Genomic DNA, 27,831 nt, shown 5'->3' with positions numbered 1-27,831 from the left:
ATAGGGTTATCCATCCTCCTGGTTATTCTTATTCTATAATAGGGTTATCCATCCTCCTGGTTATTCTTAATCTATAATAGGGTAATCCATCCTCCTGGTTATTCTTATTCTATAATAGGGTTTTCCATCCTCCTGGTTATTCTTATTCTCTAATAGGGTTATCTATCCTCCTGGTTATCTCTCCTGGTGATTCTTATTCTATAATAGGGTTATCCATCCTTCTATAGAGACCCAATAAGAAATGTTAATCGACCCCATCAATTGCCTCCTACACATAAACAGGACCACATGGGACTCTCCTCCACTGATGAATAAGATTGATCTTATTTGGGTTCGCTTTCGCCTCTCTACCAATTCCACCTTGTCCTGATGAACCAGACCCTGAAGAACAACACTCAGACCGTTCATGATTCATTTTGCTATAAGTAAGGTCTATATTCAAGAGACTGGTCTGGAACATTAGGTGGGGTCCTCACCTTCCTTGGGGATGATAGAATTATGGGCCTCAATAAACTGAAGGGAAAAGTGTTTTGGCACACATTGCATTGTAGGCTTTTAAGAAAAGAGGCATAAGAGTCCTTAAAATTCTTCTAGAAACTGACAAATGGTCAGTCCCTGGGGCTCTTCCCATTAGGGGGTAGATGAGAGAACTACCTCTAATACTTCCATATTAAGTGGCTTCTCTAAAAAATGATATGCATTTTCTTATCTTGGCTTTAAAATAGTGCTCCTCCGAGGGGTGAGAGATCTTTCCATAAGTTATAAAGATCCGTATAAGCAGCTTGGATGAAGAAAAATCAAAGCAAGAACTGCAGAACATATATAAAATATAAAACAAGGACTAACTACTCATAGCTTTTCAAATCATTTCTGAACTCAGCATAATAAAAGGCCCTAAGGATTGTTTTATAGAACTAAAAAAAAAATTCAAAATCATTGTAGAGGAAGCGACTTCATGGCAACATTGTAAAGGAATGAAACAAAACTGCCTTAGAAACCGCTAACCACAGTAGTTTTTAATATTGATTTAGAATTTTACGCCTTTTTAATTTAAGGGACCTTTAATTTTTTTCATTCCTCGGTATCCATCACCCCCCCCCCTTATGCTTCATTTTAAGGTCAAACACAAGTAAATATGACTCCACATATTTATATCACACTTCAGAAATATCAAACAGGATAAAATAGAACACCACACATTCTATGTATTAATGCTAGGACTATATTGTCTCTTCAAAAAATACACTCATTGCTTTTTTATTTCTGTACCAAGACTGGATTTAATCTTACTGTCTGTTAGCCAATATCCATCTGTAATAAAGATTAACTGATAAGGGCACATATGGACCCAGCCAATATCCCCTTGCACTTGTTTTTCATTTAATTAATACCTCATTTAGTTTGGTTATATCATCTGTGCATAAGCATTGATATACTTAGTACATGGACTGTTAGAGTGCCTTGAGGTCCAAGTTTGGGAACCACTGCAGCATTTAGTCATTCTGTCTTCCTTACATCAGAGGTTCCCAACGCGGTCCTCAAGGCTCCCTAACAGTTCAGGTTTTAGAGCTATCCATGGTCAAGCACATGGGGCAAATCAATGGACCTCTCTAAACCTAACCTGTTGGTGAGCCTTGAGGACCGAGTTTGGGAAGCTATGCCCTACAGGTTATGGTTCAGGGCAGGCAGCAGACGAGAAGAAGTCCAGAATCGGGCCGAGGTCAGGACTGGAGAGATCAGAATGCTCAGTAGTAAAACCGTGTTCAGGTACGGTCACAAGGATGGGCAATATCACCAGCACAGCCTTCAGCTGATTGGTCATGGCCATGAAGTGGGCGGAGACCAGGGACTGTTCAGAAACATCAGGTAAACCAGAAGCTAGGACTAATCAAGTTGCCTCTTCAGCTGGCTGGAGGACTGGCCTCAAGTCCCTGAGGTCCTGAGATCAAATCCCGAGGAGCAGACTAAAGGACTTTTATTGTGGCCTTGTGTTTCTAACACATAATGAGCAAATCATTTCCTTTCACTCTTGTGAACAGTGTATATGGTCAGGAGACCACATGGTAACGCAATAAGTCAACTTGGTTGGGAAGTATAGCTTTTATTACCTTGGTCGTATGCAGAACACAGCTGCAGGTCATGTTATATAAAATCATCGACTTGTATAAAAAAATCAAAAAGGTACAAAATTGAATGATGCCGGGCCTAAAATATTCTGTTGGTCAACTGTGCAACCTACAGTGCACAAAAGGTAAGTTACTATAAAACGTAGTCCAGCAATGAACTGTAACTTCCACCAGCAACTATAGGTCTCTGAAAATTTTCTCAAGTTTATATACATAAACAGCACAGTAAGCAAAGCAGAAAGGTGACAGCTCACAGAGGACCTTGCTGCAGTCACTATTTCCTAGTGAATGTACAGGATGTGCTCCCATGTTGGTTCGGCCCATTAAATGCTGCCTACACTGTGTCCTCAGCTGTTTTTGTTAGCAGAACCATCCTACATTAAAACATCGCAGCTTTAGTAAAAGGTTGAGTCACTTTTAGCCGTTGAAAAATGTGTTTGAGCGGGACATAACCCGTCGCCAAATGCAGTGCTGATTTTAACTTTTCATTTATAACAACTTAGAAAATTTGCACTTAAGCGTTTGATAATAAAGTTAGCATTGTTCTCACCAGCATTACTGCAAGCCTTCCGTATTTCTTGGAGGAGTCAAGGGAGTATATTTACAGAGCATAGGCGGTTGCAAGCTGCCGCATCTCTGCAGATTTGACCTCAGTAGTAGTAGTGGGGATGATATTAACGCACAAGGCACGCTGGCTATTTGCGATGATTAGTGCTGATTTGGACTTCGAGGTCAAGATTGCAGAGCATGGCGGCATTAATGTACTCTAAGGGCCCTAATGAGACAGCTGTCCCATTACAAACTCAGGAAAATGGAGATCTGACTGTTATTGTCTAATGCGCACGCCTCCCATATTTTCCTAAAGGGTTTAGTGGAGCGTCATATCGTACTAGTCACATATTCCATTGGAGAGGTATGATCGCCATGCCACGACTGACTGCGTAGACAGTTGGGACCAGAGATTGCTTCCAGGAGGCTACAATTGGACAATGGCGGCTAGAGGAGATGCCGAATCAATTCATTTTGGTGACTCAATGGGTACATTTAAAGGAAGAAAGAAAAATCTGGGGGTATTACACACAGTAAACACCAAGCTCCAGATGTACTGCCAGTGGGTTACAAGTCTAGGGCGTTGCCTCCAGATTTTTTGGAGAAAAGCTTCAGTAGATACTTTGTTTAATCACACTGGAACAGAATACCAACAGTACAAATAAAAATAAATAAATGTCAAGTGTTGCAATTCAATGGTTCAACTTTTCCAGTCTTTTGAGAATATTGTTGCAGCTGGACTCCGTGTCTCTCAGCTCATGTAATAGGCTTCTCTCCTGTGTGAGTGGCCTGATGTATAACGAGATGCGATTTCCGTGTAAACCATTTGCCGCACTCCGCGCACGGAAACGGCCTGACACCGGTGTGGATCCGCTGGTGCTTGACCAGGTCCGACCTCTGCGTGAAACACTTCCCACACTCCGAGCATGGAAACAGCTTCTCTCCTCTGTGGAACCTCAGGTGCGTAACGAGGTTGGATTTCCATTTGAACCACTTGCCGCACTCAGGGCAGGGAAAGGGCTTCTCCCCCGTGTGAGTTCTCTGATGTTTCACAAGGTCAGATTTCCGGGTGAAATATTTCCAGCACTCTGAGCAGGGAAAGGGCTTCTCCCCCGTGTGGATTCTCTGATGTGTAACCAGATAGGATTTCCGCGTAAACCCTTTCCCGCACTCGGGGCAGGGAAACGGCTTCTCGCCCGTGTGAGTCCTCCGATGCGTAACGAGATTGGATTTGATGGTGAAACATTTCCTGCACTCAGGACAGGGAAAAGTTTTGGGACCTGTGTGAGTCTGCAAATGCCTCACAAAGCCGGACTGGTGTATGAAATATTTCCCACAACAGGAGAAGATGTTATCCCCTGCAGGATCCGTACTAGGTGTAGCAATATCAGGAGAGCATGCCACTGGATTACAGGGATCAGATGGTCTATCAGCACTGTGAGGTGCATGATGTACATTTAGGGCAATAGGGATTTCCTGGGTATTATCTTCTATTGTAAAATCTGTTGTAAAATTGTAAAAACATCCCTCCGAGGTTTTCCTGCTTTTGTTATCACCTGCTGGATAGAAATGTAAGTGTTAATTGTTGTAGTGACTGAGCAAGGAGAATATGTGACTCTTTTCTATAATAAGTGATTATTACTCACCTGTGCTGATATCTGTAGGGATTTCCTCCTCCTTACACTGCTGATCACCCCTCACATACATCTCTTCTTCTCCCTCTATATCTTCTGCCTTTATATCAGTCACATACGTCTCTTCTTCTCCCTCTATATCTTCTGCGTTTATATCAGTCACATACGTCTCTTCTTCTCCCTCTATATCTTCTGCTTTCATATCAGTCACATATGTCTCTTCTTCTCCCTCTATATCTTCTGCCTTTATATCAGTCACATACATCTCTTCTTCTTCTTCTATCTTTAATGCAGTAAGATTTTCTTTCTAAATCCCCCACAAAAAATAATAACACATTAGTAATGTGGAATATCATTATGGAGAAGACACAGTATAATATCAGTGTATAAGACACACACACACACACAGCTTCTCTACAGATCATATAGTGACAGTCACTTTGGTATATTGGTAAATCACATCTACCTGATCCTCCTGTGGGGTCCTGTGATTCTCCTCTGTACAATCCTGGAAATAAAGAGGACAGGGACATCTCTCTGGGGTATTTCTGTTACTGGGTCCATCTGTAGGAGACACACAGTGACTGAGTACATTGTATATATGTGATTATCAGGTGATGTGTGTACAGTAACATAAACAGCCCATAGTGTGATAGGGTAACCAGGAATAATTCCATGTGATGCTTTTATTACGTATATAAAAATTGCTCTTTAATGCGGGGTGATAAGACAGAACATAAAAACGCCCCAAGGCATAGTGAATAGAGATTGCATTGGGGCATGAGATTAAGAAAAAAAATGAGGTTCTGCCAGTCATGAAAGTGTATGATGGTCATCACCAGAGAAACAGAGTGTGGGGAGCAGACTGGTCATGATGTGAGGGGGAGAGCAGGAGCTTAATAGGGCCTGATGGCTCCTGAAGTATGAGATACACAAGAGAGTGTGGGGAGGAGACTGGTCAGATCTCTGGGCTGGTAACACACAGTGACATGATGTGAGGGGGGAGAGCAGGAGTATAATAGGGGCTGATGGCTCCTGATGCATGAGATACACCAGAGAGTGTGGGGAGGAGACTGGTCAGATCTCTGGGCTGGTAACACACAGTGACATGGTGTGAGGGGGAGAGCAGGAGTATAATAGGGGCTGATGGCTCCTGATGTATGAGATACACCAGAGAGTGTGGGGAGGAGACTGGTCAGATCTCTGGGCTGGTAACACACAGTGACATGGTGTGAGGGGGAGAGCAGGAGTATAATAGGGGCTGATGGCTCCTGACTCCCCCACTGGGCAGATACATTTCCCTTGTTAGTTTGCACTGACAGAGGAGGGTGCAGGATAAGATATTGGTGTAGTAACTGAGCAAGGAGAATATGTGACTATTTTCTGTAATAAGTGTTTATTACTCACCTGTGCTGAAATCTGTAGGTATTGCCTCCTCCTTACACTGCTGATCACCCCTCACATACATCTCTTCTTCTCCCTCAATTATTTCTACCTTAATGTTAGGCAGGTCTTCACCCTAAATAACTCACAAAAACAAGAGATATGGTAAGAACTTACCTTTGTTATCTCTGTTTCTACGAGGTCCTTAGGGTCCACAGGGTCTTCACCTTGGGGTATAGGTAAGCTGGGCAACCAGTCCGGGCACCAGACAGTTAAATTCCTTGAACCTCCCAGGATGCAGCAGGCTAGCCTCCTATACCCCCGCCCCCCGGCCAAGGCACCGTCAGTTACATTACCAAGCCAGAGGCCGGTGGAGGAGAAAATAGAAAGGAGAAAGTCCGTCACACACAAGAATTCCATAATCACAGAAAAGAGACAGAAAACTGGCGACCAGAACAAGACCCTTCTGAAGCACAGGGCGTTAGGGCTGGCGCCCTGTGGACCCTAAGGACCTCGTAGAAACAGAGCTAACAAAGGTAAGTTCTTACCATATCTCTTGTTTTCTACTTCAGAGTCCACAGGGCCTTCACCTTGGGGATGTCCCAAAGCAGTACCCTTCAAAGGCGGGGACGCTCCTGTGTAGAAAGGAGAATCCGCTGCCCGAAGGAAGCATCCTGAGAGGCGAAGGTATCGAAAGCATAATACCTCACAAAGGTCTGAATCGTAGACAACGTGGCCGCCTTACATAGGTGAACAGCCGAGGCGCTACGCTGAGCTGCCCACGAGGGACCGACGGACCTCGTAGAATGAGCAGTGACCGAGGGCGGAACAGGCATGCCCTCACGAGCATAGGCTTCGGAAATCGCCAAACAAATCCAACGGGCCAAAGTTTGCTTATTGGCCGGCCAACCTTTTTTGTGAAAACCGTACAACACAAACAAACAATCCGATTTCCGGAAAGAACAGGTGTTCTGCACATAAAAGCGAAGAGCGCGAACCACATCCAACGTGGCCTCACCCGCCGACAAACCAGGAGATTGAAAGGCCGGAACAATGATCTCCTCATTAATGTGGAAACTGGATACCACCTTAGGGAGAAAACCAGGGCGAGTCCTAAGAACTGCCCTATCTTGATGAAAAATCAAATAAGGGGGACGACAAGAAAGAGCCCCCAAATCCGACACTTTTCTGGCAGATGCAATAGCCAAAAGAAAAACTACTTTAGCCGTAAGCCATTTGAGGCCCACTGAGCCCAGTGGTTCAAATGGTGGACCCTGAAGAGCCTTCAGTACCACCGCCAAGTTCCATGGTGCCACCAGAAGGACAAAGGGGGGCTGAATGCGAAGGACCCTTGCATAAAAGTGCGGACATCAGCCAAAGGAGCAATTCAACGCTGACACCACACCGACAAGGCAGACACCTGCACCTTCAAAGAAGCAAGGCACAGATCCTTATCCAAGCCTGCCTGAAGGAAGGCGAGGACTCTAGAAACACGAAACACCAAAGGATCATATTTCTGAGGTCGGCACCACACAAAATAGGTGTGCCAGACCCTGCGGTAAATCCTGGCCAAAGTCGGCTTCCTAGCCCGGAGCATGGTGGTAACCACCGAGCTTGATAAACCCTTTGACCTCAAGAGGGATGTTTCAAGAGCCACGCCGTCAAAGACAGCTGACCCAGATCCAGGTAAAGACACGGACCCTGAGACAACAGGTCCGGACGCTGAGGGAGTAGCCACGGAGTGTCTATGGAAAGATTCCGTAGATCGGAGTACCAGTGACGTCTGGGCCACACCGGAGCCACCAGTAGAATCATGCCTCCGTCCTGCTTGAACTTTCGCAACATGCGAGGAAGCAGGGAGAACTGAGGAAATAGGTACGCGACCTGAAAGGTCCATCGTACCGACAGAGCATCTACAAGGAGAGCTTCTGCGTCTCTTGTTCGGGAGCCGTACACCCGCAGTTTGCGATTGTGTTAGGATGCCATGAGATCTATTTCCGGAAGTCCCCACCTGTCCACCAGGAGCTGAAATACCTCCTGGTGAAGAGACCATTCCCCTGGATGCACATAGTGACAGCTGAGAAAGTCCGTTTCCCAGTTGAGCACTCCTGGAATGAACACCGCCGAGATGGCCGGTAGGTTGTTTTCCGCCCAAGTCAGAATGCGAGACACCTCTCTTAGAGCTGCCTGACTTTGAGTTCCTCCCTGATGATTTATATAAGCCACAGTCGTGGCGTTGTCTGACTGAATCTGTACCGGACGACCCTGTAGAAACAGTCTCGCTTGTTGTAAGGCCTGAAAAACTGCCCGAAGTTTTAAGATGTTGATCGGAAGAGCAGACTCCGCCAAGGTCCACCGGCCCTGAAACACATGTGGACTCGACACAGCGCCCCACCCCCTGAGACAGGCATCCGTTGTCAGGAGAGTCCAATCCGATATCCAGAGGGGGCGTCCCATGAGAAGATGAGACTTCTGAAGCCACCAGGTCAATGATAGACGTACCTCTGGAGACAGTACCAGCGTCTGAACCTTTAGCCGAAAAAGTATCCCGTCCCATTTGGGCATATTCCACCATGTCGAACGTCGACACCATGGACCCCAGTAACCTCATTGCAGAATGGATCGAGATTCTGCGATCCCGCAGGCAAGTGCGAATCCTTGCCTGTAACATTGAGATTTTTTCCTCCGTCAGAAAGATCCGCTGTTGCTGAGTGTCCAGCAGAGCTGCAAGATGAAGCATCCTCCGAGATGGTGTTAGGGACGACTTCTTCAAATTTATCAGCCATCCGTGATTCTGCAACACTTGTATAGTTCGTTGCAGTTGCTGGTGAAGTACCTCTGGAGATCCTGCCAGAAGTAGCAGATCGTCCAGGTTAGGTAGGAGGCGTACCCCCTGCAGGCGCAGGTGTGCCGCCATTACTGCCATGACCTTGGTAAACACCCTCTGGGCTGTAGATACGGTAAAGCCTGAAACTGATAATGCTGGTTTGCTACCGCAAATCGGAGAAAGCGCTGATGAGAGATCGCTATTGGGACATGAAGGTAGGCATCCTGGTTGTCCTGAGACACCATAAAGTCCCCATAGCCAAGATAATGGAACACAGGGTCTCCATCCTGAACCGAGGCACCCTCAAATATTTGTTTAGAGCCTTCAAGTTGAGGATAGGCCTGTATGATCCATTCGGTTTTTGCACCAGGAAGAGACTGGAGTAATAACCTATCCCCCTCTGGGGTAGCGGGACCGGCAAAATAACCCCCTCCTGGAGCATGGATCGTACAATCTTGTGAATTTCCAGATCCTTCTCTGGATTTGAATGAAGACCCGTGGAAAAGAATTGACGAGGAGGTCTTTTCCGAAAAGAGAGGGAATACCCGTGAGAGACCACTTCCCTTACCCAAGTGTCTGAGGTGGTCTGACACCAACACTGGGCGAACTGAAGAAGTCGGCCTCCCACCTTGGGGTTCCCCAAGAGGAGGCCCGCCCCGTCAGGCTGTGGGCTTATCATCAGGCTTGGTAGTCGGACGTCTGGTGCTCCAAGCCTGTTTCCTAGGCTTAGAAGGCTTCTTGTTTCCTGATGACCTTGGGAAAGACTGGGCCTTAGACTTACCTGGAGGCCGATAGGACCGAAAGGACGACGTCCCTAACCCAGAGTTGGACGGAGCCGAAGGCAAACATGTAGATTTTGCCGCTGCCAGCGTGTCCACAATTTTATCCAGAGCCGGTCCGAACAGTACCTGTCCATTGTACAGAAGACATTCCAGGCCCCTCTTGGAATCCGCATCTGCTCTCCAACATCTGAGCCACAAGGATCGACGTACAGACATCGCTACCGTAGAAATCTTGGAAGTAAGTAAACTTACATCCAATGCTGCCTCATTTACATAAGTAGCCGAATCCCTGAGGTTGCCTATCAGAATGATCTGCTCGCTGGTAGCCCCGGAAGATAGCAAGGCTTCCAAGGCATCGGCCCATTTGTCCATAGTCCTAGCCAACAAGCACACTGCCATTGCAGGTCTGGCGACCCCTCCAGCGAGAGAATAAATAGATTTTAGACATACCGCCACCTTGCGGTCCGTAGGATCCTTTAGAGAAGACATTGACGACATAGGCAGAGTTGCACTCTTCACTAGCCGTGTCACATGGGAATCCACCTGATGAGGAGACTCCCATTTAGAAAAATAATTGTCCGCAAAAGGGTATGCGGCTGAAACCTTTTACCAGGAGCCTTCCACGCTTCCTCTAGGTGATGAACTAACTGACCAGATAAAGGAAACACCAAATTAGTGTTAACACTCTTGAAATAAGCATGCGGAAGCTCGGTATCTGCAGAAATCTTGTCCTCAATCACCATGATCTCCCGGACCGCCCGTATAAGTCCCGGGATATATATAGACGACCTAGCTTCCGTCTCCTTGGTGGGAGCTTCAGTGTCAGACAAATCTAGGATTTCCCCATCATCTGAGGTAACATCATCCTCGTCATACTGAGGCTGGGATGACAATAATGGCCTCTTCACGGGCCTGAGCGGGGATGCCTCCATAAGGAAATTAACCGCCTTAGGAAAGTTGTCCACCCAACTAGGGGTAGGTGACACCTGAGGTGCAGGTAACGGCTGGCTCTGTGCCACCACCATCTGACCTGGGCTCCCGAGAAGGGCCCGGTATCATCGGCTGTTGTGTGAACCCCATAGAAGGGTATACAAGCGGAGCCGATAGCCGTCCTGCCAGGATGGACATAGCCTGAGCCAGGCTTTTCGCCCAAGGAGGCTCTTGCGGCACGCAGGCGGCCTGAGAAGGGCTAGGTAACGTACATGTAGTGCATAGGCCCCCGCCCTCTGCTTCTTCCTCCCCAATACCTGCCTTACATCTAATGCAGGAATACAGGGCAGGTGCAGCAATCTGCACAGGTTCATCATCACCCGACATGATAAACAGTAAATAGACACAATGTATGTGACACTTAAACACAGACTTGGTCTAAACACAATATATCGCACCCCTATCTGTACTATAAGGGTCAATTTTCTGAGAGAAAAAAATAGCGATAGCTAAAATGGCTGACAGTAATAGAATAGACAGACACAGGCAGCAGCACTCAGCAAATATAGTGTCCATCAGCGCTTCCAGTCAACTATCCAGGCACTGGACCTGGTAGGACCGCGCTGTTACCTGCACCTCTCAGTCCAGAGGGAGAGGTATGCAAGAGGGGGACCTGGCTCCACCGCTGTCTGTAGCTCCGGTCCAAAATGGCCGCCGGAGCTCAGACAGAAGGAGGAGCCCAGCAAAGAGCGCGCTTCTGGCGCGGGGGAGGAGCCGGCTGTAAACAGGGACGGCATCCTCCCCCGGGCTGCAATTAACCCCAGGGACGCCAGAGCAGTACCGCTACTGTTCTGGGCCGCTGTCCCTGGAGACTAGGTGGAGCGCAGGACTCAGAGCCTGGCTCCACCAGCAGACCCGCACCCCGGGAGCCCCCAGCCCTGGGTGATTATGACTGTGATGGCGGACACCCACCGCTACTTACCCGTCCCCCGTAGACCCGGCCACAGACAGGGATCCTCCAGGGTCCCTGTCAGAAGAATCAATCCCCGGAGGCCCGCCGAGATCCCCAGATCAGTACTGGGGTCTCAGCGCTGGCGGGGCGGTGATGTGGATGTCCGACGGACTGTCCACATTACCGCTCTTAGAATCTTCAGGGGCTGTGAACAGCCCCCCTTTTTGTGGAACGCCCGACTCTGGCCGGGCACCGACGAAACTGACGGTGCCCTGGCCGGGGGGTGGGGTATAGGAGGGGAGCCTGCTGCATCCTGGGAGGCTCAAGGAATTTAACTGTATGGTGCCCAGACTGGTTGCCCAGCCTACCTATACCCCAAGGTGAAGTCCCTGTGGACCCTAAGGACCCTGAAGTAGAAACAAAGTAACTGTAAAAACTTGCAATTTCATTAACTAGGAATAAACAGTATAATATCAGAGCAAATCTACACACCATATTGTAAAAAGTATCTTTGTTATTTGGCAAGTTTGTATACTCCCCCTCCTGCATGGAGACATAGACAGTGACATTCTGACACCTTATGGAACCTGACACACAATGATACAGTCATCACCCAGACACATCCCCCGGTGTTACTGTATAATGTCCCATTCCCAGCAGTCACCTCTCCAGTCATCACCCAGACACATCCCCTGGTGTTACTGTATAATGTCCCATTCCCAGCAGTCACCTCTTCAGTCATCCCCCAGACACATCCCCTGGTGTTACTGTATAATGTCCCATTCCCCGCAGTCACCTCTCCAGTCATCACCCAGACACATCCCCTGGTGTTACTGTATAATGTCCCATTCCCAGCAGTCACCTCTCCAGTCATCACCCAGACACATCCCCTGGTGTTACTGTATAATGTCCCCTTCCCAGCAGTCACCTCTCCAGTCATCACCCAGACACATCCCCTGGTGTTACTGTATAATGTCCCATTCCCAGCAGTCACCTCTCCAGTCAGTAGCTGAATGATCTTGTTGGTGAGTTCCAGGATCTTCTGGTCATTGTCTCTCTTCTGTATCAGTGAGTGAGGTGGAGGCACCGTGATGGGGCTCAGGGTCCTGCTCAGTCCTCCTGACACATGGGGACAGCTGCTGGGTGTCTCACACTCACCAAAGGTCTTCCTCACTACTGTGCAATCCTGTGATTTGGGGGAGAAACCAAATATCACTGCATATACACTCAGATCCCCTCACCTCCCCAGTCATGTCCCTGTATTATTATTATAGATATAAGTGATGTCACTGTGACACTCCCAGATCCCCTCACCTCCCCAGTCATGTCCCTGTATTATTACTACAGATATAAGTGATGTCACTGTGACACCCCCAGATCCCCTCACCTCCCCAGTCATGTCCCTGTATTATTATTATAGATATAAGTGATGTCACTGTGACACTCCCAGATCCCCTCACCTCCCCAGTCATGTCTCTGTATTATTACTACAGATATAAGTGATGTCACTGTGACACCCCCAGATCCCCTCACCTCCCCAGTCATGTCCCTGTATTATTACTACAGATATAAGTGATGTCACTGTGACACCCCCAGATCCCCTCACCTCCCCAGTCATGTCCCTGTATTATTACTATAGATATAAGTGATGTCACTGTGACACTCCCAGATCCCCTCACCTCCCCAGTCATGTCCCTGTATTATTACTATAGATATAAGTGATGTCACTGTGACACCCCCAGATCCCCTCACCTCCCCAGTCATGTCACTGTATTATTACTATAGATATAAGTGATGTCACTGTGACACCCCCAGATCCCCTCACCTCCCCAGTCATGTCCCTGTATTATTACTATAGATATAAGTGATGTCACTGTGACACCCCCAGATCCCCTCACCTCCCCAGTCAGCAGGTAGATGATCTCCAGGGTGAGATGTAATATCCTCTCAGTCTTGTGACTCCAGTCCTTGTCCATCATTCTCGTACTGATGCTCTCATTCCTTCCCGCTGAATTGTCTAGGAATAAATAAATACTTGTTATAAAAAACTTCACAAATTACACACTGAGAAACACTAAGCAACCATTAAGTATTCATATCGCGACATAGTGCCCAATTCAGATGTGGATGCAATCGTAGCTGCGATTTCTCACGGATCGCAATTGTGAAAGATATGTTAATGACGCACTCACCATCCAGTGCTTAGAGACACCCACTGAAAGCACCCCACATCCATCGCTTATGCACAAAACTGGAAACGTAGATCAGGTGGCAATCAGCCTCCTGAGTAAGCCTAAACTGCCGCGGACATAGTGTCTTGATACGCAGAGGGCTCTCCAGCTGCAAGTAAGAAAGCAGAGGCTAATTTATAGATGGATGGAGTATATGGGAAAGATTTCTGGACTGCACACCCTGAATAAATATAAATAATGGGAGGTGCTACCTGATGAGACTAATTGCAGGCACAAAAACAGACAAATCTCAGGTGCACAACTCCAAATTACTAATAATATATAAATGCAATAAAATTTTGCAATCAATAGAGGTTTTTAGCATAATCTTGGCCAAGGTTATGGGCCTACCCACCATATCCAGGTAACCTCTGCAGGGTAGGTCCCTAACATACTACGATTCAAATCCAGAGCGCAGGACACCCCCAAACTGGCCCAGCTAAGCCACCCCAGGGCACCGCCATAGTAAGAAAAGTGCAGTGTGAAAGAGATAGTTAGGAGCAGCTACAGCTGCATATAAAGAATGAAAATAAAAAAGTGAGGTACATATATAATAAACAAACAGTGAAGGGTTAAAATGTGTTATAAAAGAAAAATGTGTTATGCGGTGCCCTGAAACAGATCAACAAAGGCAATCCAGGGGGATCCACACCCAAAAAATGAACCAAAGTTGCACTACAGTATATAAAACTTGTAGGACTTACCAAGAATTGTGCCTAATACTAGTGTGCATATTCATTACAAGACTCCATGCTTTTAAACCAATAAGGGTGCTAATCCAGACTGAGGGTGTTTCCTTTCCCTCAGGTGTACAATAAAGCACATTAAATAGAGTATATGGGAAGGATTTCTGGACTGCACACCATATATATATATATATAAAAAATGGGAGGTGCTACCAGATGAGACTAATTGCAGGCACAAAAACAGACAAATCTTAGGTGCACAACTCCAAATTATTAATAATATATAAATGCAATAAAATTTTGCAATCTTTCCCATATACTCCATTTAATGTGCTTTATTGCACACCTAAGGGAAAGGAGACGCCCTCAGTCTGGATTAGCACCCCTACCTTACACATTTTAACCCTTCACTGTTTATTTATTATATATGTACCTCACTTTTTATTTTCATTCTTTATATGCAGCAGTAGCTGCTCCTAACTATCTCTTTCACACTGCACTTTTCTATGGCGGTGCCCTGGGGTGGCTTAGCTGGGCTAGTTTGGGGGTGTCCTGCGCTCTGGATTTGAATCGTAGTATGTTAGGGACCTACCCTACAGAGGTTACCTGGATATGGAGGGTAGGCCCATAACCTTGGCCAAGATTATGCTAAAAACCTCTATTGATTGCAAAATTGTATTGCATTTATATATTAATAATTTGGAGTTGTGCACCTGAGATTTGTCTGTTTTTGTGCCTGCTAGTTTATAGATGCCCAGAAAACAGTGTTTAAATAGACAGACGCGCTCGCGTTTTTAAGACCACCACTCGATACTTCCCCCAAATGCTGAATAACTGTCACTTAGTTTGCGAATGAATCCTCTGTTTGAGCGCAACTGCAAAAAAAATAGCTGCACATGCACAGTGCGGCTTACAAGCATACACAATTAGCGTTCCCGTCAGGATGTTAAAAAAGCCTATGGGTGCCATCACCACCCACGGGCTGCGTTCCTCGGGTGTGAAAAACTGCGGTGAAACGATCACAGCCGGTGAATAGATTCACAGGAAGGGGAGAGCTTGGAGGCAGCCCGGCATGTCCATAAGTGCCGGGAACGCCTCCAACAGTGATGGAAAGGGGCGTGTCTTAAAAACACACCCCCTTTTCTCGTGGCCACAACTTCAGGAGCAAGCCGAAGATCCCTTTCTCTACGTCCGGCGCCGTACCTACAGCGGCGGAAAATCACTCATACTGCATAAATATCAGTATTGTGTCTACATCTAAATCAGTGGGGTTGATTTAATTCCCCTTCATATATCACTGTACAATCATACCATATAATAATACCACATATCAGTGTGTGCCAGCAGCTGTGTTATTCTCCATCATAAATCACTGTACAGTCCCCTCCCCCTATATAATAATACCACATATCAGTGTGTGCTGGGAGCTGTGTTATCCCCCCTCATATATCACTGTACAGTCCCCTCTCCCCCTATATAATAATAATACCACATATCAGTGTGTGCTGGGAGCTGTGCTATTCCCCCTCATATATCACTGTACAGTCCCCTCTCCCCTATATAATAATAATACCACATATCAGTGTGTGCTGGGAGCTGTGCTATTCCCTCATGTATCACTGTACGATCCCCTCCCCCTATATAATACCATATATCAGTGTGTGCCGGGAGCTGTGTCATTCCCGCTCATATATCACTGTACGGTGCCCTCCCCCCTATATAATAATAATACCACATATCAGTGTGTGCTGGGAAAAGTGTTGTTACCCCTCATATATCACTGTACAGTCCCCCCTCCCCTATCTTATAAATATACCACATATCAGTGTGTGCCAGGAGCTGTGTTATTCCCCCTTATACATCACTGTAAGGTCCGATCGCCACCAACATAATAATTATACTACATATCAGTGTGTGCCGGAAGCTGTGTTATTCCCCCTTATATATCACTGTACGGTCCGATCGCCCCAACATAATAGTAATACCATATATCAGTATGTGCTGGGAGCTGTTATTCTCCCTCATATATCACTGTACAGTCCCCTCCCCCCTATATAATAATAATACCACATATCAGTGTGTGCTGGGAGCTGTTATTCTCCCTCATATATCACTGTACGGTATCTTCTCCCCTCAGTGTGTGCTGGGAGCTGTGTTATTCCCCCACATCTATCACTGTACAGTCCCCTCCCCCTATATAATAAGAATACCACATATCAGTGTGCACCGGGAGTTGTGTCATTCCCCCTCATATATAATAATAATAATACCACATATCAGTGTGTGCCGGGAGCTGTTTTATTCCCCCTCATATCACTGTACGGTGCCCTCCCCCTATATAATCCCCCTCATATATAACTGTACAGTCCCATCCCCCTATATAATAATAATATCACATATCAGTGTGTGCTTGGAGCTATGTTATTCCCCCTCACATATTACTGTACGGTCCCCTCCCCCCTATATTATAATACCACATATTGTGCTGGGAGAAGTGTTGTTAGCCCTCATATATCACTGTACAGTTCCCTCTCCCCTATATTATAAATATACCACATATCAGTGTGTGCCGGGAGCTGTGTTATTCCCCCTTATATATATCACTGTACAGTCCGGTCGCCCCTATATAATAATTATACCACATATCAGTGTGTACAGCGAGCTGTGTTATTCCCCCTCATATCACTGTACGGTCCCATTCCCCTATATAATCACAACACCACATATCAGTGTGTGCTGGGAGCCGTGTTATTCCCCCTCATATAACACTGTACAGTCCCCTCTCCCCTATATAATAATATCACATACCAGTGTGTGCTGGGAGCTGTGTTATTCCTCCTCATATATAACTATACGGTTACATCCTTCTATATAATAATAATAATAATTAATAATAATAATAGAGAGATATGGTAAGAACTTACCCTTGTTATCTATCTTCGAAGTCCATAGGGTCCACATGGTTGACCTTGGGGTTATAGGTTGGGAACCAAATCCGGGCACCACGCAGTTAAAGCTTTTAGCTCCCAGGATGCACTGGGTCCACTCTCCCTATAATCCCGCCCCCAAGCCAGAGGCACCTCAGTTTGTAAGTAGCCAAAGGTCGGAGGAGGAAAGAAAGAGAGAAGACTGGAACACTCTAGAACCACACTCACAGAGAAGGAGACGGGAAACCGGTGGCCAGTAACACAGCCCATATGAAGCCAGGTGCGTCAGGGTGGGTGTCCTGTGGGCCCTACGGACTTTGAAGAATGAGATCACAAGGGTAAGTTCTTACCATCTCTCTCATTTTCTTCTTCAGAGTCCATACGGGGTCCACAGGGTTGACCTTGGGGATGTCCCAAAGCAGTCCTTATAAGGGTGGGGACACTCCTGTGATGAGCTGAGAATCAGTCACCCAAAAGGAAGCATTGTGAGAGGCAAAGGAATCCAATGCATAAAACCTAAGAAAGGTGTGGACAGAAGACCACGTGGCCAGGCGCCCACGAGGGGCCCACAGCCCGAGTAGAATAAGCATCAACAGAAAGGGCGTAATATGTGTAGGCTCCTGTCATCTAGGCAATTTCCGTTTATCAGCCGGCCATCCGTTCCTGTGAAATTTATCGACTACAAATAAGGAGTCTGATGTCCTGAAGGAACTTGAACGGACCACGTAAATCCGGAGAGGCCGGACCACAGTCAATAAGGCCACCCCAGCCGAGAGGACTGGAGACTGAAATGTCGGTACAAGAAGTTCCTGAATAATATGGAACTTAAAAACCACTTTAGGAAGAAACACAGGGTAAGTGCGACTCACAACCCTGTCTTGGTGAACTACCCAGAAGAGGGAGGCACATGAGAACACTCCCAATTCCAACACTCTCCTGACAGAAGCAAATGCCAAATGAAAGAGAGTCTAAGCTATAAACCACGTAAGGGCTATTAAAGCAAGTGGTTCAAATGGAGGCCACAGGAGGACACAAATAAACACTACCAAATCCCAAGGAGCCCCCAGGGGGGATAAAGGGAGGTAGAATTAAGAAAACACCCTGAAGGAGGGTTTGGATACCCGAGAGTGGAGCAATTCCACATCTGAACAAAACTGACAGTGCAGAGACCCGCACTTTCAGGAAGGCCAGGTGGAGGGTGAGACCTAAGCCAGCTGGAAGGAATGCCAGAACTTCTGGAAATCCTAAACACCTGAGGATCGTAGCTACAGGTACGATACCATAAGAATTATGCATGCCACAGTCTGTGGTAGATCCCAGCAAAAGTTGGCATACGCGCTGGAAACATCCCGACGATGACAGAGTCAGAGAAGCCTTAGGACCACAGTAGGGAAGCAGTCAAAGACAAATGATCCCGGACCAGGGAAAGGCAAGGACCCTGAGAAACAGATCCGGATATTGAGGCAGCAGGAACGGAGTGTCGATGGGGAGACTCCGAAAATCTAAGTCCCAGTGACGTCTGGGGCAAACTGGAGGCACCAGCAGGAGAGTACCTCCGTCTCGATTGAACTTCCGAAGACCTCGAGGAAGAAGGGAGACCAAAGGAAACAGGTACACAAAGCGGAAGGTCCACTTCACCGACAACTCGTCAACGAAGGTTGCTGCAGCACCTCTAGTTCTGGACTCTAACACCAGTAGTGTGTGACAGAGTCAGAAGGTCATGAGGACCACCTGTGGGAGGCCCCCTCCGCTCACTAGGAGTTGAAACCACTCTTGGAGAAGAGACCAGTCCTCGGGGTGCACGTCGTGATGGCTGAGGAAGCCCACTTCCCAATGGAGAACTCCTGGAATGAACACTGCAGAGATGGCCGGGAGGAGACCATTGGACTATTGCAGAATGCGTGACATTCTTGTCATTGCTGCCCAACGACCAATGTCTCCTAGATGTAAGCCACTGTTGTGACATTGTCGGACTGAACCTTTACAGGTTTACCGTGAAATATGTGTTAGGCCGGAGTGAGGGCCCAAGACAGCTTAAAGTTCCAACAAGTTAATTGGCAGGGCTGAATTGACAGACGTCCAACTGCCCTGAAAGGAATGCGGACCAGACACTGCACCCCAGAGACTGGCGTCCGTTGTAAAGATTACTCTGGATGAGATGGCCATAGCCACCCAGATAGAGACCGACGCACATTCAGAGAGAGCATCATCATCCGAACAGTGATCCGATGGAGAAACCCGTTCTATCTGGAGAGGATCAGATCATGCAAAGGCCTGGAATGGAACTGAGCATATTCCACCCTGTCGAGGGTAGACACCCTGGATTCCAGAACGCGCATTACAGAGTGTAATGACACTTGTCGACTGTTTAGACATCCGCGCACTCGTAGTTGAAGAATGGAGATCTTGTCTTACGTCAGAAGAATTCTCAGATTCTGAGAATACAGCAGGGCTCCCAGATGAATCATACCTTGTCAGGGAATCAGGGAGAACTTTTTTCCAGTTGATTAACCATTTGTGCTTGTGAAGGAAAGAAATGGTTAACTTGAAATTACTTTAAAGTACCTTGGTGATCCTGCCAAGAGCAGGAGGCCGTCCAGATACAGGAGCAGTCGGATACCCTGAACCGGTGGGCTGTTATGAAAGCCACAAATCTGGTAAACCCCGCTGGGGCTGTGGACAGTCCAAAGGGCAGAGCAGAGCCCGAAAATTGGAAGTGTTGCTGAGGCACAGCCAACCTGAGCTAGCGCTGATGAGAGGGCTCTATAGGTACGCGTCCTGAACATTCAGCGATACCAGAAACTCCCCAGGTTCCAAATCTCGTATGATGGAGCGTAGGGGTTTCCTCCTGAGCCTAGGCACCTTATAGGAACTGGTTTAGGAATTTGAGATAGAGGATAGGCCAATGAGGACCATCCACCCCATGAGGTCATTCTTATGACTTGCAATGACCCTCAGGGAATGGGAAACATGAGGCCAAACGCCTTGTGATACCTCCTATCTGGCGATTGCCAGACCCCCGCCATGTGATCCACCCACTGGTCAGAGAGGGAGAAAAACGGACACTTTAATGCTTAAACTGAGGGTGATTTGATCTAGGTGCAGGTTCGACATCCTCTATAACTAGGATGGCTTGACCGCCCTCACCCAAGCAGGGATAATAATACTTGTTTTAGGCTCCCCCTCGTGTGAAAGGGATAGGAGTCCGAAACATCATAACCACAGGACTTTTACTACGCCATCTTGTATACCTTACAAACAACATCCACCCAGGGTGGCTGTTGTGGTAATCCCTGCAAGGGAAATGACAGACTGCTGTGGAATTTGAAAAACCCCTGTAGGGAGCAATAGTCTGTCACAGGGGTAAACCGCAAGAACTGCAAGATACCCTGAGAGATAGAAGGGTAGCATGTTGAGGTAACCCCAAGTGGGTTACAACTATGGGGGCCGCGAGGCGATCCGCAATGGAGGCCTGGATCATGAGAAAACAAACCCCCCAAGGGGGATGCTGTAAGGGGCCCGGCACCTGATGGCACGTTTCACATAAACCTTCCTGAGTCAAATCCTCCGTACTCACACCTGCAGTCCATGATTCACAGGATAGCCAAAAAAAAGGGTGCAGTATCGTGCTCTTATTATTTCCTGGTCAGACCTATCTGACTGACCAGCCACGTGGAAATATTAAGCAGTGCTATACTGGTCCTGACTGACGCTAAGATTAGCTGCAGGGACCCATTATCAGCGTATGCAACACACAGTTCCACCTAAAATATGGCAACGTGCAGCACGCAACAGTATGTGACAAACCTCACAAATATTGACAAGCATATATATGTGAGGTCTCAGAACCACCCTAAGTACACCTGTATTAGACTCACAGGAATTATCCTATATAGTATAACAGAAAGAAAGTCCCCAGAAAGGAGTTTCTTTCTATTATCCTACTAAATAGGATAATTCCTGTAAGTTGAATATAGCCCTTACTCCAGGGGAGCACCACCAACCAGGTTATGGGTAAGGGATGTTCTTATAACACCCAAGTGACAAACATATATGTTGTTTTTTTTCATATGGTTAAAAAAAAAATCCTGTGCGGAGTTCTTTTCTGTGTTTTTCTACACGTGTATTAGGGCAGATTGTAAAGAAAAGGGATAGCTATACACTGACAGGTGAGAGAATAAAGCACAGACAGTCAGCACTAGCATAAGTCAAATACAATGAAGACATATATACACATAAACATTACATATAATATACTGCAAATGTTGCTACATTCAACTGCCCAGATTCAGTGTCTGGGAAGGCTATAGCGCTGTGTACACTCACCCAAATGGCCAGGTACGCAGGGGGACTGGGCTCACTGTTATCCTAGGAGTTCTGCTGCTGCACCATAGAGAAAATGGCGGCCTGGAGACCTCAGAGGAAGCGTGGCCCGTGGAGGAATGCAGCTCAGGGACGCCAGACCACACACAGGCAAGGTGTGCTGCGCTGAGCTGAGGGGTGGAGCCGCTAGACAGGGAAGGCTGCCTCCCCTGGCTAGCAATTAACCCCCGGGACGCCGGCTCCCGCTGCCGAACTTCAAGTCCCTGGTGGTCTAGCGGTCACACGGGGTTTGCCTCTACAGAGGGGGAGCCCGCCGCCGCTGCTAGCGCCTCAGGTCTGTCCCCAGAGACCGAAGGCTGCATGTTACAGACGCAGGTCACCCGCGACTTACCTGATCCCTGTCGATCCAGCTGCAGCTTTGGGATTCCCCCAGAGCCCGGCTAGTACAGACTCTGGGGTCCCGCAGCGATCCCCAGACCTGTACTGGCGTCGCGGCGCCGGCGGGGTGGAGTGACAGCTTGGATGTCCAATGGACAGTCCGACACTGCCGCTCTGAAGAGTTCTAAAAATAAAATTAAATTAAAACTCCTACATTAAACTTAGGGGCTGCTAATCAGCCCCCACTGCGCTAATGGTGATCCGACTCCGGCCGGACACCTACGCAAACTGAGGTGCCTCTGGCTTGGGGGCGGGATTATAGGTAGAGTATATAATAATAATACCATATATCAGTGTGTACTGGGAACTGTGTTATTCCCCCTCATATATCACTGTACAGTCTCCTCTCCCCCTATATAATAATAATACCACATATCAGTATGTACTGGGAGCTGTGTTATTCCCCCTCATATATCACTGTACAGTCCCCTCCCCCTATATAATAATAATAGTACCATAGTATTAGAGAAAGATATTACCTCAGCCTTGGACATGTGTCACACAATAATAAGCCGCATACAGTATAATGTATGAGCTACAAGACGGATCCTCCAGGTTTCAATATGGCGCCGGTTGAAACAGCCTGAGGCCCCGCCCCCTGTTATGCGTCACACATTATAGGCGGGATAAGTTGCTGTTCATAGTCTCTATGAGACTATGAGAAAATGGCCGCTCCCTGGCTGCTGACCTTGTGTTATGTAGAAGACATATACAAAGCTTCTTATGTTGCTATTAGAAGAAAATGACTCGGCGACTACAACAAAATGGCGGCCGCTGTTATTACTTTATATATCACAAACTAATTACCTCTCTCTCCTGGCAACATGAGAAACTTATTAATGTCCCTCCTCTCCTGTGTAACTAATATAGTACCTCAGGGGCCCCTCACACTTTAGCACAGGGAGGCCCTTAAAGCAGCACATAGGGGGCCCTCACAGCATCACAGAGGGGCCCTCACAGCAGCACAGAGGGACCCTCACAGCAGCACAGAGGGGGCCCTCACAGCAGCACAGAGGGGCCCTCACAAGGCAGCACAGAGGTGACCCTCACAGCAGCACAGAGGGACCCTGCATACAGCAGCACAGAGGGGCTCTCACAGCAGCACAGAGGTTTCCTCACAAGGCAGCACAGAGGTGACCCTCACAGCATCACAGAGGGGCTCACAAGGCAGCACAGAGGTGACCCTCACAGCAGCACAGAGGGGGAGCCCTCACAGCAGCACAGAGGGGGAGCCCTCACAGCAGCACAGAGGGGCCCTGCATACAGCAGCACAGAGGGGCTCTCTACAGAAATAACGTACTGAATTTATCCACAGTTTCATGATTCATTGACGTTCTAGTTGTCATCCATGCTAGTTATGGAATATTTGCATCTGGTTTTTCCACTAGATCAAAGGTTACCCAAACTCTTGGGGGCGATTCAGACCCGGACGCTAAGCTGCACTCTGTCTCAGGGGGGGCGGATATGCAAATTCCGCGATCACATGGCCAGGCTAAAGGATGCACTCTATGTCTTAGAGAGCGCACGCCGGGGTAATGACACCCACTTTTCTTTCTTAGCACCAGTGATTGCGGTGAGCTCCAAAAAATGTGAGTCTCCAGGGACCCCTCACTTTAAAAAATTGGGGTCCTACCTGACATTTTCTGGGTCCCAACTAAATCCCATGAAACATGTAGCAGATGACATTGGCCCCACAGGAAAAATTATAAACACATTGATTCAACTTTATTGCACTGCCCTGCTGTGTCACTGCATCACTGTAGCTGGAGGCGGAATGCGGGTACATGACGTCATGTCACCGTCTCTGGGTCATGCCAGGATCGGGCTGCATCGGAGTCACATGGAAAAGTCCAGCGCTGCCAGGCTGCAAAGGACAGAGCACTGTGGGTGCAGGCAGGCTTACATCAGAATATGTGGGACCAGTATACATTAAATTAAACAAGTAGGACTCCCCAATCGGAGGCAGATGCTCACAAAGGCTGGGTGGGCAGAGGCACACATGGAGAGGGGGTACATAGACACACATTGGGGACTGGGGTACTGGACAGAGACACACATTGGGGGCTGGGGCAGAGGCACAGATTGGGGGCTGGGGCACTGGACAGAGGCACACACTGGGGGCTGGGGCACTGGACAGAGACACACATTGGGGGCTGGGGCACTGGACGGAGGTACACGTTGGGGGCTGGGGCACTGGACGGAGGCACACGTTGGGGGTTGGGGCACTGGACGGAGGGACACGTTGGGGGCTGGGGCACTGGACGGAGGGACACGTTGGGGGCTGGGGCACTGGACGGAGACATGTTGGGGACTGGGGCACTGGACGGAGACACACATTGGGGGCTGGGGCACTGGACAGAGGCACACGTTGGGGACTGGGGCACTGGACAGAGGCACACGTTGGGGGCTGGGGCACTGGACAGAGGCACACGTTGGGGGCTGGGGCACTGGACAGAGGGACACTTTGGGGGCTGGGGCACTGGACAGAGGGACACTTTGGGGGCTGGGGCACTGGACAGAGGGACACTTTGGGGGCTGGGGCACTGGACAGAGGCACACGTTGGGGGCTGGGGCACTGGACAGAGACACACGTTGGGGACTGGGGCACTGGACAGAGGCACACGTTGGGGGCTGGGGCACTGGACAGAGGCACACGTTGGGGGCTGGGGCACTGGACAGAGACACATTGGGGACTGGGGCACTGGACAGAGGCACACATTGGGGGCTGGGGCACTGGACAGAGGCACACGTTGGGGGCTGGGGCACTGGACAGAGATACACGTTGGGGACTGGGGCACTGGACAGAGATACACGTTGGGGACTGGGGCACTGGACAGAGGCACACGTTGGGGGCTGGGGCACTGGACAGAGGCACACGTTGGGGGCTGGGGCACTGGACAGAGACACACGTTGGGGGCTGGGGCACTGGACAGAGACACATGTTGGGGGCTGGGGCACAGGACAGAGACACACATTGGGGGCTGGGGCACAGGACAGAGACACACGTTGGGGGCTGGGGCACTGGACAGAGACACACGTTGGGGGCTGGGGCACTGGACAGAGACACACATTGGGGGCTGAGGCACTGGACAGAGACACACATTGGGGGCTGGGGCACTGGACAGAGACACACATTGGGGGTTGAGGCACTGGACAGAGGCACACATTGGGGGCTGGGGCACTGGACAGAGACACACATTGGGGACTGGGGCACTGGACAGAGACACACATTGGGGACTGGGGCAGAGGCACACAAGGGGGCTAGAGTTGAGAGAAGTGTATATATATATATATATATGCAGCGCTGCTATAGGGGTGTATGAACCGGGCTCCCTGCAGTCACCGTGCTGCGCTCCGCTCCCAGCTCTCCAACGAGTGTCCACAGGCAGACGTCACTCCGAGTCTGACCTGGGAACAGGGGGAATGCGGGAAGGAGACGCTGCCTCGCTGCTGCTGCTGCTGCTCCCGGGCGGTGGGCATGGCCAGACAGTCCGTGGTCGGAGCGTGGTGGGCCCGCCAGTGTCTGGCTGACTGACTGGTCAGTTATCCTACTGTAGCCAGAGATTGGGAGAGGCGACGCCACATGGCGGTGACTGAGGAGACGCCGGCGGCTATTGGTTGAAAAGATGCCGCTGGCGGTGATTGGCTGCTGCACCCAGCATAGCCCCACACAGCGCGTCCTACAGGATTTTTTTAAATTGGGTCCGCAACTCCCTATAGCGCGTATTTTGCGAACCCTGACCACATGTCATCTCCAGGAAGTGTATGAGTAATCAGAACCATCGAGAGCCATCGGAGCTGCACGCAGCCCTGAAGGTAGACCCTACCCCACCGCAAGCACTGCGATCACTGCAGGCTGAAATACAACCAAGTGACGTATTCAATGACGCTTCCATGCTAATTATGGACGCCCATTAAATGCCGTTTTGACGCCCAGACACGCCCGCGTTCGCTGCACCACTCCCCCGTTCACAAGCACCTTCCCCTGTGACCACCCACAAACGGCACTGTCACTCAAAGTAGCGTCCAGTCTGTGTACTACGAGCGCACAATTCCCGGACGCAGTGACTGGTTTGCGCATGCGTATTTTGACGCATGTGCAGACGGGCGACAATCGCCAATAGCGAGCGATCGCGGCTTAGCGTCCGGGTCTGAATCAGGCCCTTTGTCCTCAAGGCACCCTAACAGTCCAGGTTTTAAGGATATCCATGCTTGACCACAGGTGACTTAATTAGTACCTCAGTCAAATTGATTTAACCACCTGTGCTCAACCATGGATATCTCTAAAACGTGAACTGTTGGGGAGCCTTGAGGACCGCGTTTGAGAACCTCTGACCTCGATATTTAACTCTCAGGTTGTCCTGCATAGTAGAACATGGACATTCAGTGACAAATTTATCAAGCAGGACAACGATTTGTAAATGGCTGCCTCTCTGGGTCTCTTAAGGATTACTGGCTAACTCCAATCCCTCTATTGGTGCGTACACACGGGACGATCGATAATATCATTGTACGATCTCCCGGGTGTGCTGGATGATCGATATCGATCATCCAGCTCACCAACGACTATAGTGATCCACGATCGCGGGTCACCTATAGTAACCTGGTCGATATCGAGCAGGTTGGCCTGCATGCGCGGTCGATGGATAATATCGATATCGTCCATACGTGCCCGCGCATCGCAGGTCGTTGGGTACCGAAAAATGCACGATATGATCAATATGGTTATCGTTCATATCATCGTCCATTTTAATCGTACCGTGTGTACGCACCTTAAGTGGATGACATGTAAGAGGAGGGGGAGCACACAAACACATGTAGTTTATATAATATCCCCATAGTGGGCGTGAAATCGCCTTCTCTGCTTCACGTACTGTAGCCATTGACGTCACTTTGCAGAATTACTTACACCGGTAACTGGAAACGCCATTGTTCTACCTTCCAGACTGGTGATACTCCCCCCAACTCCTGTTAGAGAGTGGCCGATGGGCATGGACCTAGGTTGCCCTCTGCAGTCATACTTTGCTCGCTGTAACCAGCAGGTTTCTTGGCTACAATTCATCAGTGCACTGAGGGCTGATTCAGAGATGTATGATTTCCTGGCCTCTCGAATGATCAGGATCCGGTCAGGCTGCCGTAAGCCTTAGCTTCCGCAGCCTAGCCAAAGGAGCAGCCATCACGACTGATGGTTACCATGGTGATAACCGGCTGTGACCTTGGTCACCACGCTGGGATCGCAGATGCAGCAAGGAGCATTTTAGATGGACAGAATGCACAGCTGTTTGTGCGCGGCTCCCCAATTCCGCGTCCATCTTTGAATCAGGCCCTGAGCCCCTTTCACATCTAATCATGCGAGGAGCGCCACCGCCAGACAATAAAATAAAACAATCATGTGAAGATATTATGATCAAGGGGCCTGATTCAGAGCTGGACGCTCTGACCAAAGCGCTCGCTCTGAATCAGGGCCCTCCTCCATGAAAATGGAGCGGCCTCCTGGCCGCTCGTATAGCTGTGGGTGACCAACCACAGCATATGCGAGCGGCCAAAAAGATGGTCGCGATGGTCTTGACCATCGCGACCATCGGACTTGCGACGGAGACCCTGCGGTAGGGTCTCCCTGCCACAAGCCCTGGAGTGATTTTGGCTCTATCAGAGCCAAAATCACTCCCACTGACATCACTAGTGATGTCAGTGGGGCCGGCTTCAGACGGTAGGCGTTCCCATGGGGACGCCTCCGTCTGGCAGGCACACCCCCGGCACGCCCACCAAAGGGAGCGTGCTGTCAATCAACATCGGCAGCACGCCCCCTTTGGTGCGAGACCCGGAGCGATGGAAAGCCCGTCGCTCCCCGGGTCTCGCGCATGCGCACGACGGAGCTCCCTCCATCGTGCGCATGCGCAGTGGGGAACATCGACCCGCTTGCGAGCGTACTGCCGCTCGCGAGCGGGTCTGAATGACCCCCAAAGTCTTTATTGGGGAACATGTTAATCTGAGAAATAACAGTTACCAGTGCAGGTCCCAAATATCCCCAGGTAAGCCCGTC

At 48.9% G+C, this 27,831-nt stretch overlaps 1 protein-coding gene across 2 annotated transcripts in view; it reads right to left on the bottom strand.

Annotated features, from left to right (window-relative positions):
* Positions 1-22,399, bottom strand: part of LOC148512036 (uncharacterized) — a 73,067-nt gene extending 50,668 nt beyond the window's left edge. The window contains exons 1-7 of one of the 2 annotated variants that reach the window (XM_088482348.1): positions 22,268-22,399; positions 13,082-13,200; positions 12,178-12,369; positions 5,717-5,828; positions 4,776-4,873; positions 4,322-4,616; positions 2,086-4,231 (exon numbers count right to left, since the gene is read on the bottom strand). In XM_088482348.1, coding sequence (XP_088338474.1) covers positions 3,432-4,231; positions 4,322-4,616; positions 4,776-4,873; positions 5,717-5,828; positions 12,178-12,369; positions 13,082-13,162 — 1,578 coding nt within the window. In that variant the 5' untranslated portion in view covers positions 13,163-13,200; positions 22,268-22,399 and the 3' untranslated portion in view covers positions 2,086-3,431. Of the gene's footprint in view, positions 1-2,085; positions 4,232-4,321; positions 4,617-4,775; positions 4,874-5,716; positions 5,829-12,177; positions 12,370-13,081; positions 13,201-22,267 lie in introns of those variants that run through there. The other variant, XM_088482349.1, reaches the window with a different exon arrangement.
* Between the last annotated feature and the right edge of the window lie 5,432 nt (positions 22,400-27,831).

Source organism: Taudactylus pleione, unplaced genomic scaffold, assembly GCF_031769625.1.
Source record: "Taudactylus pleione unplaced genomic scaffold, aTauple2 ptg000285l, whole genome shotgun sequence".
Classification (NCBI taxonomy): Eukaryota; Metazoa; Chordata; class Amphibia; order Anura; family Myobatrachidae; genus Taudactylus; species Taudactylus pleione.
The sequence above is the reverse complement of the archived record's forward strand: the minus strand, read 5'-3'. Positions and strand labels throughout refer to the sequence as shown.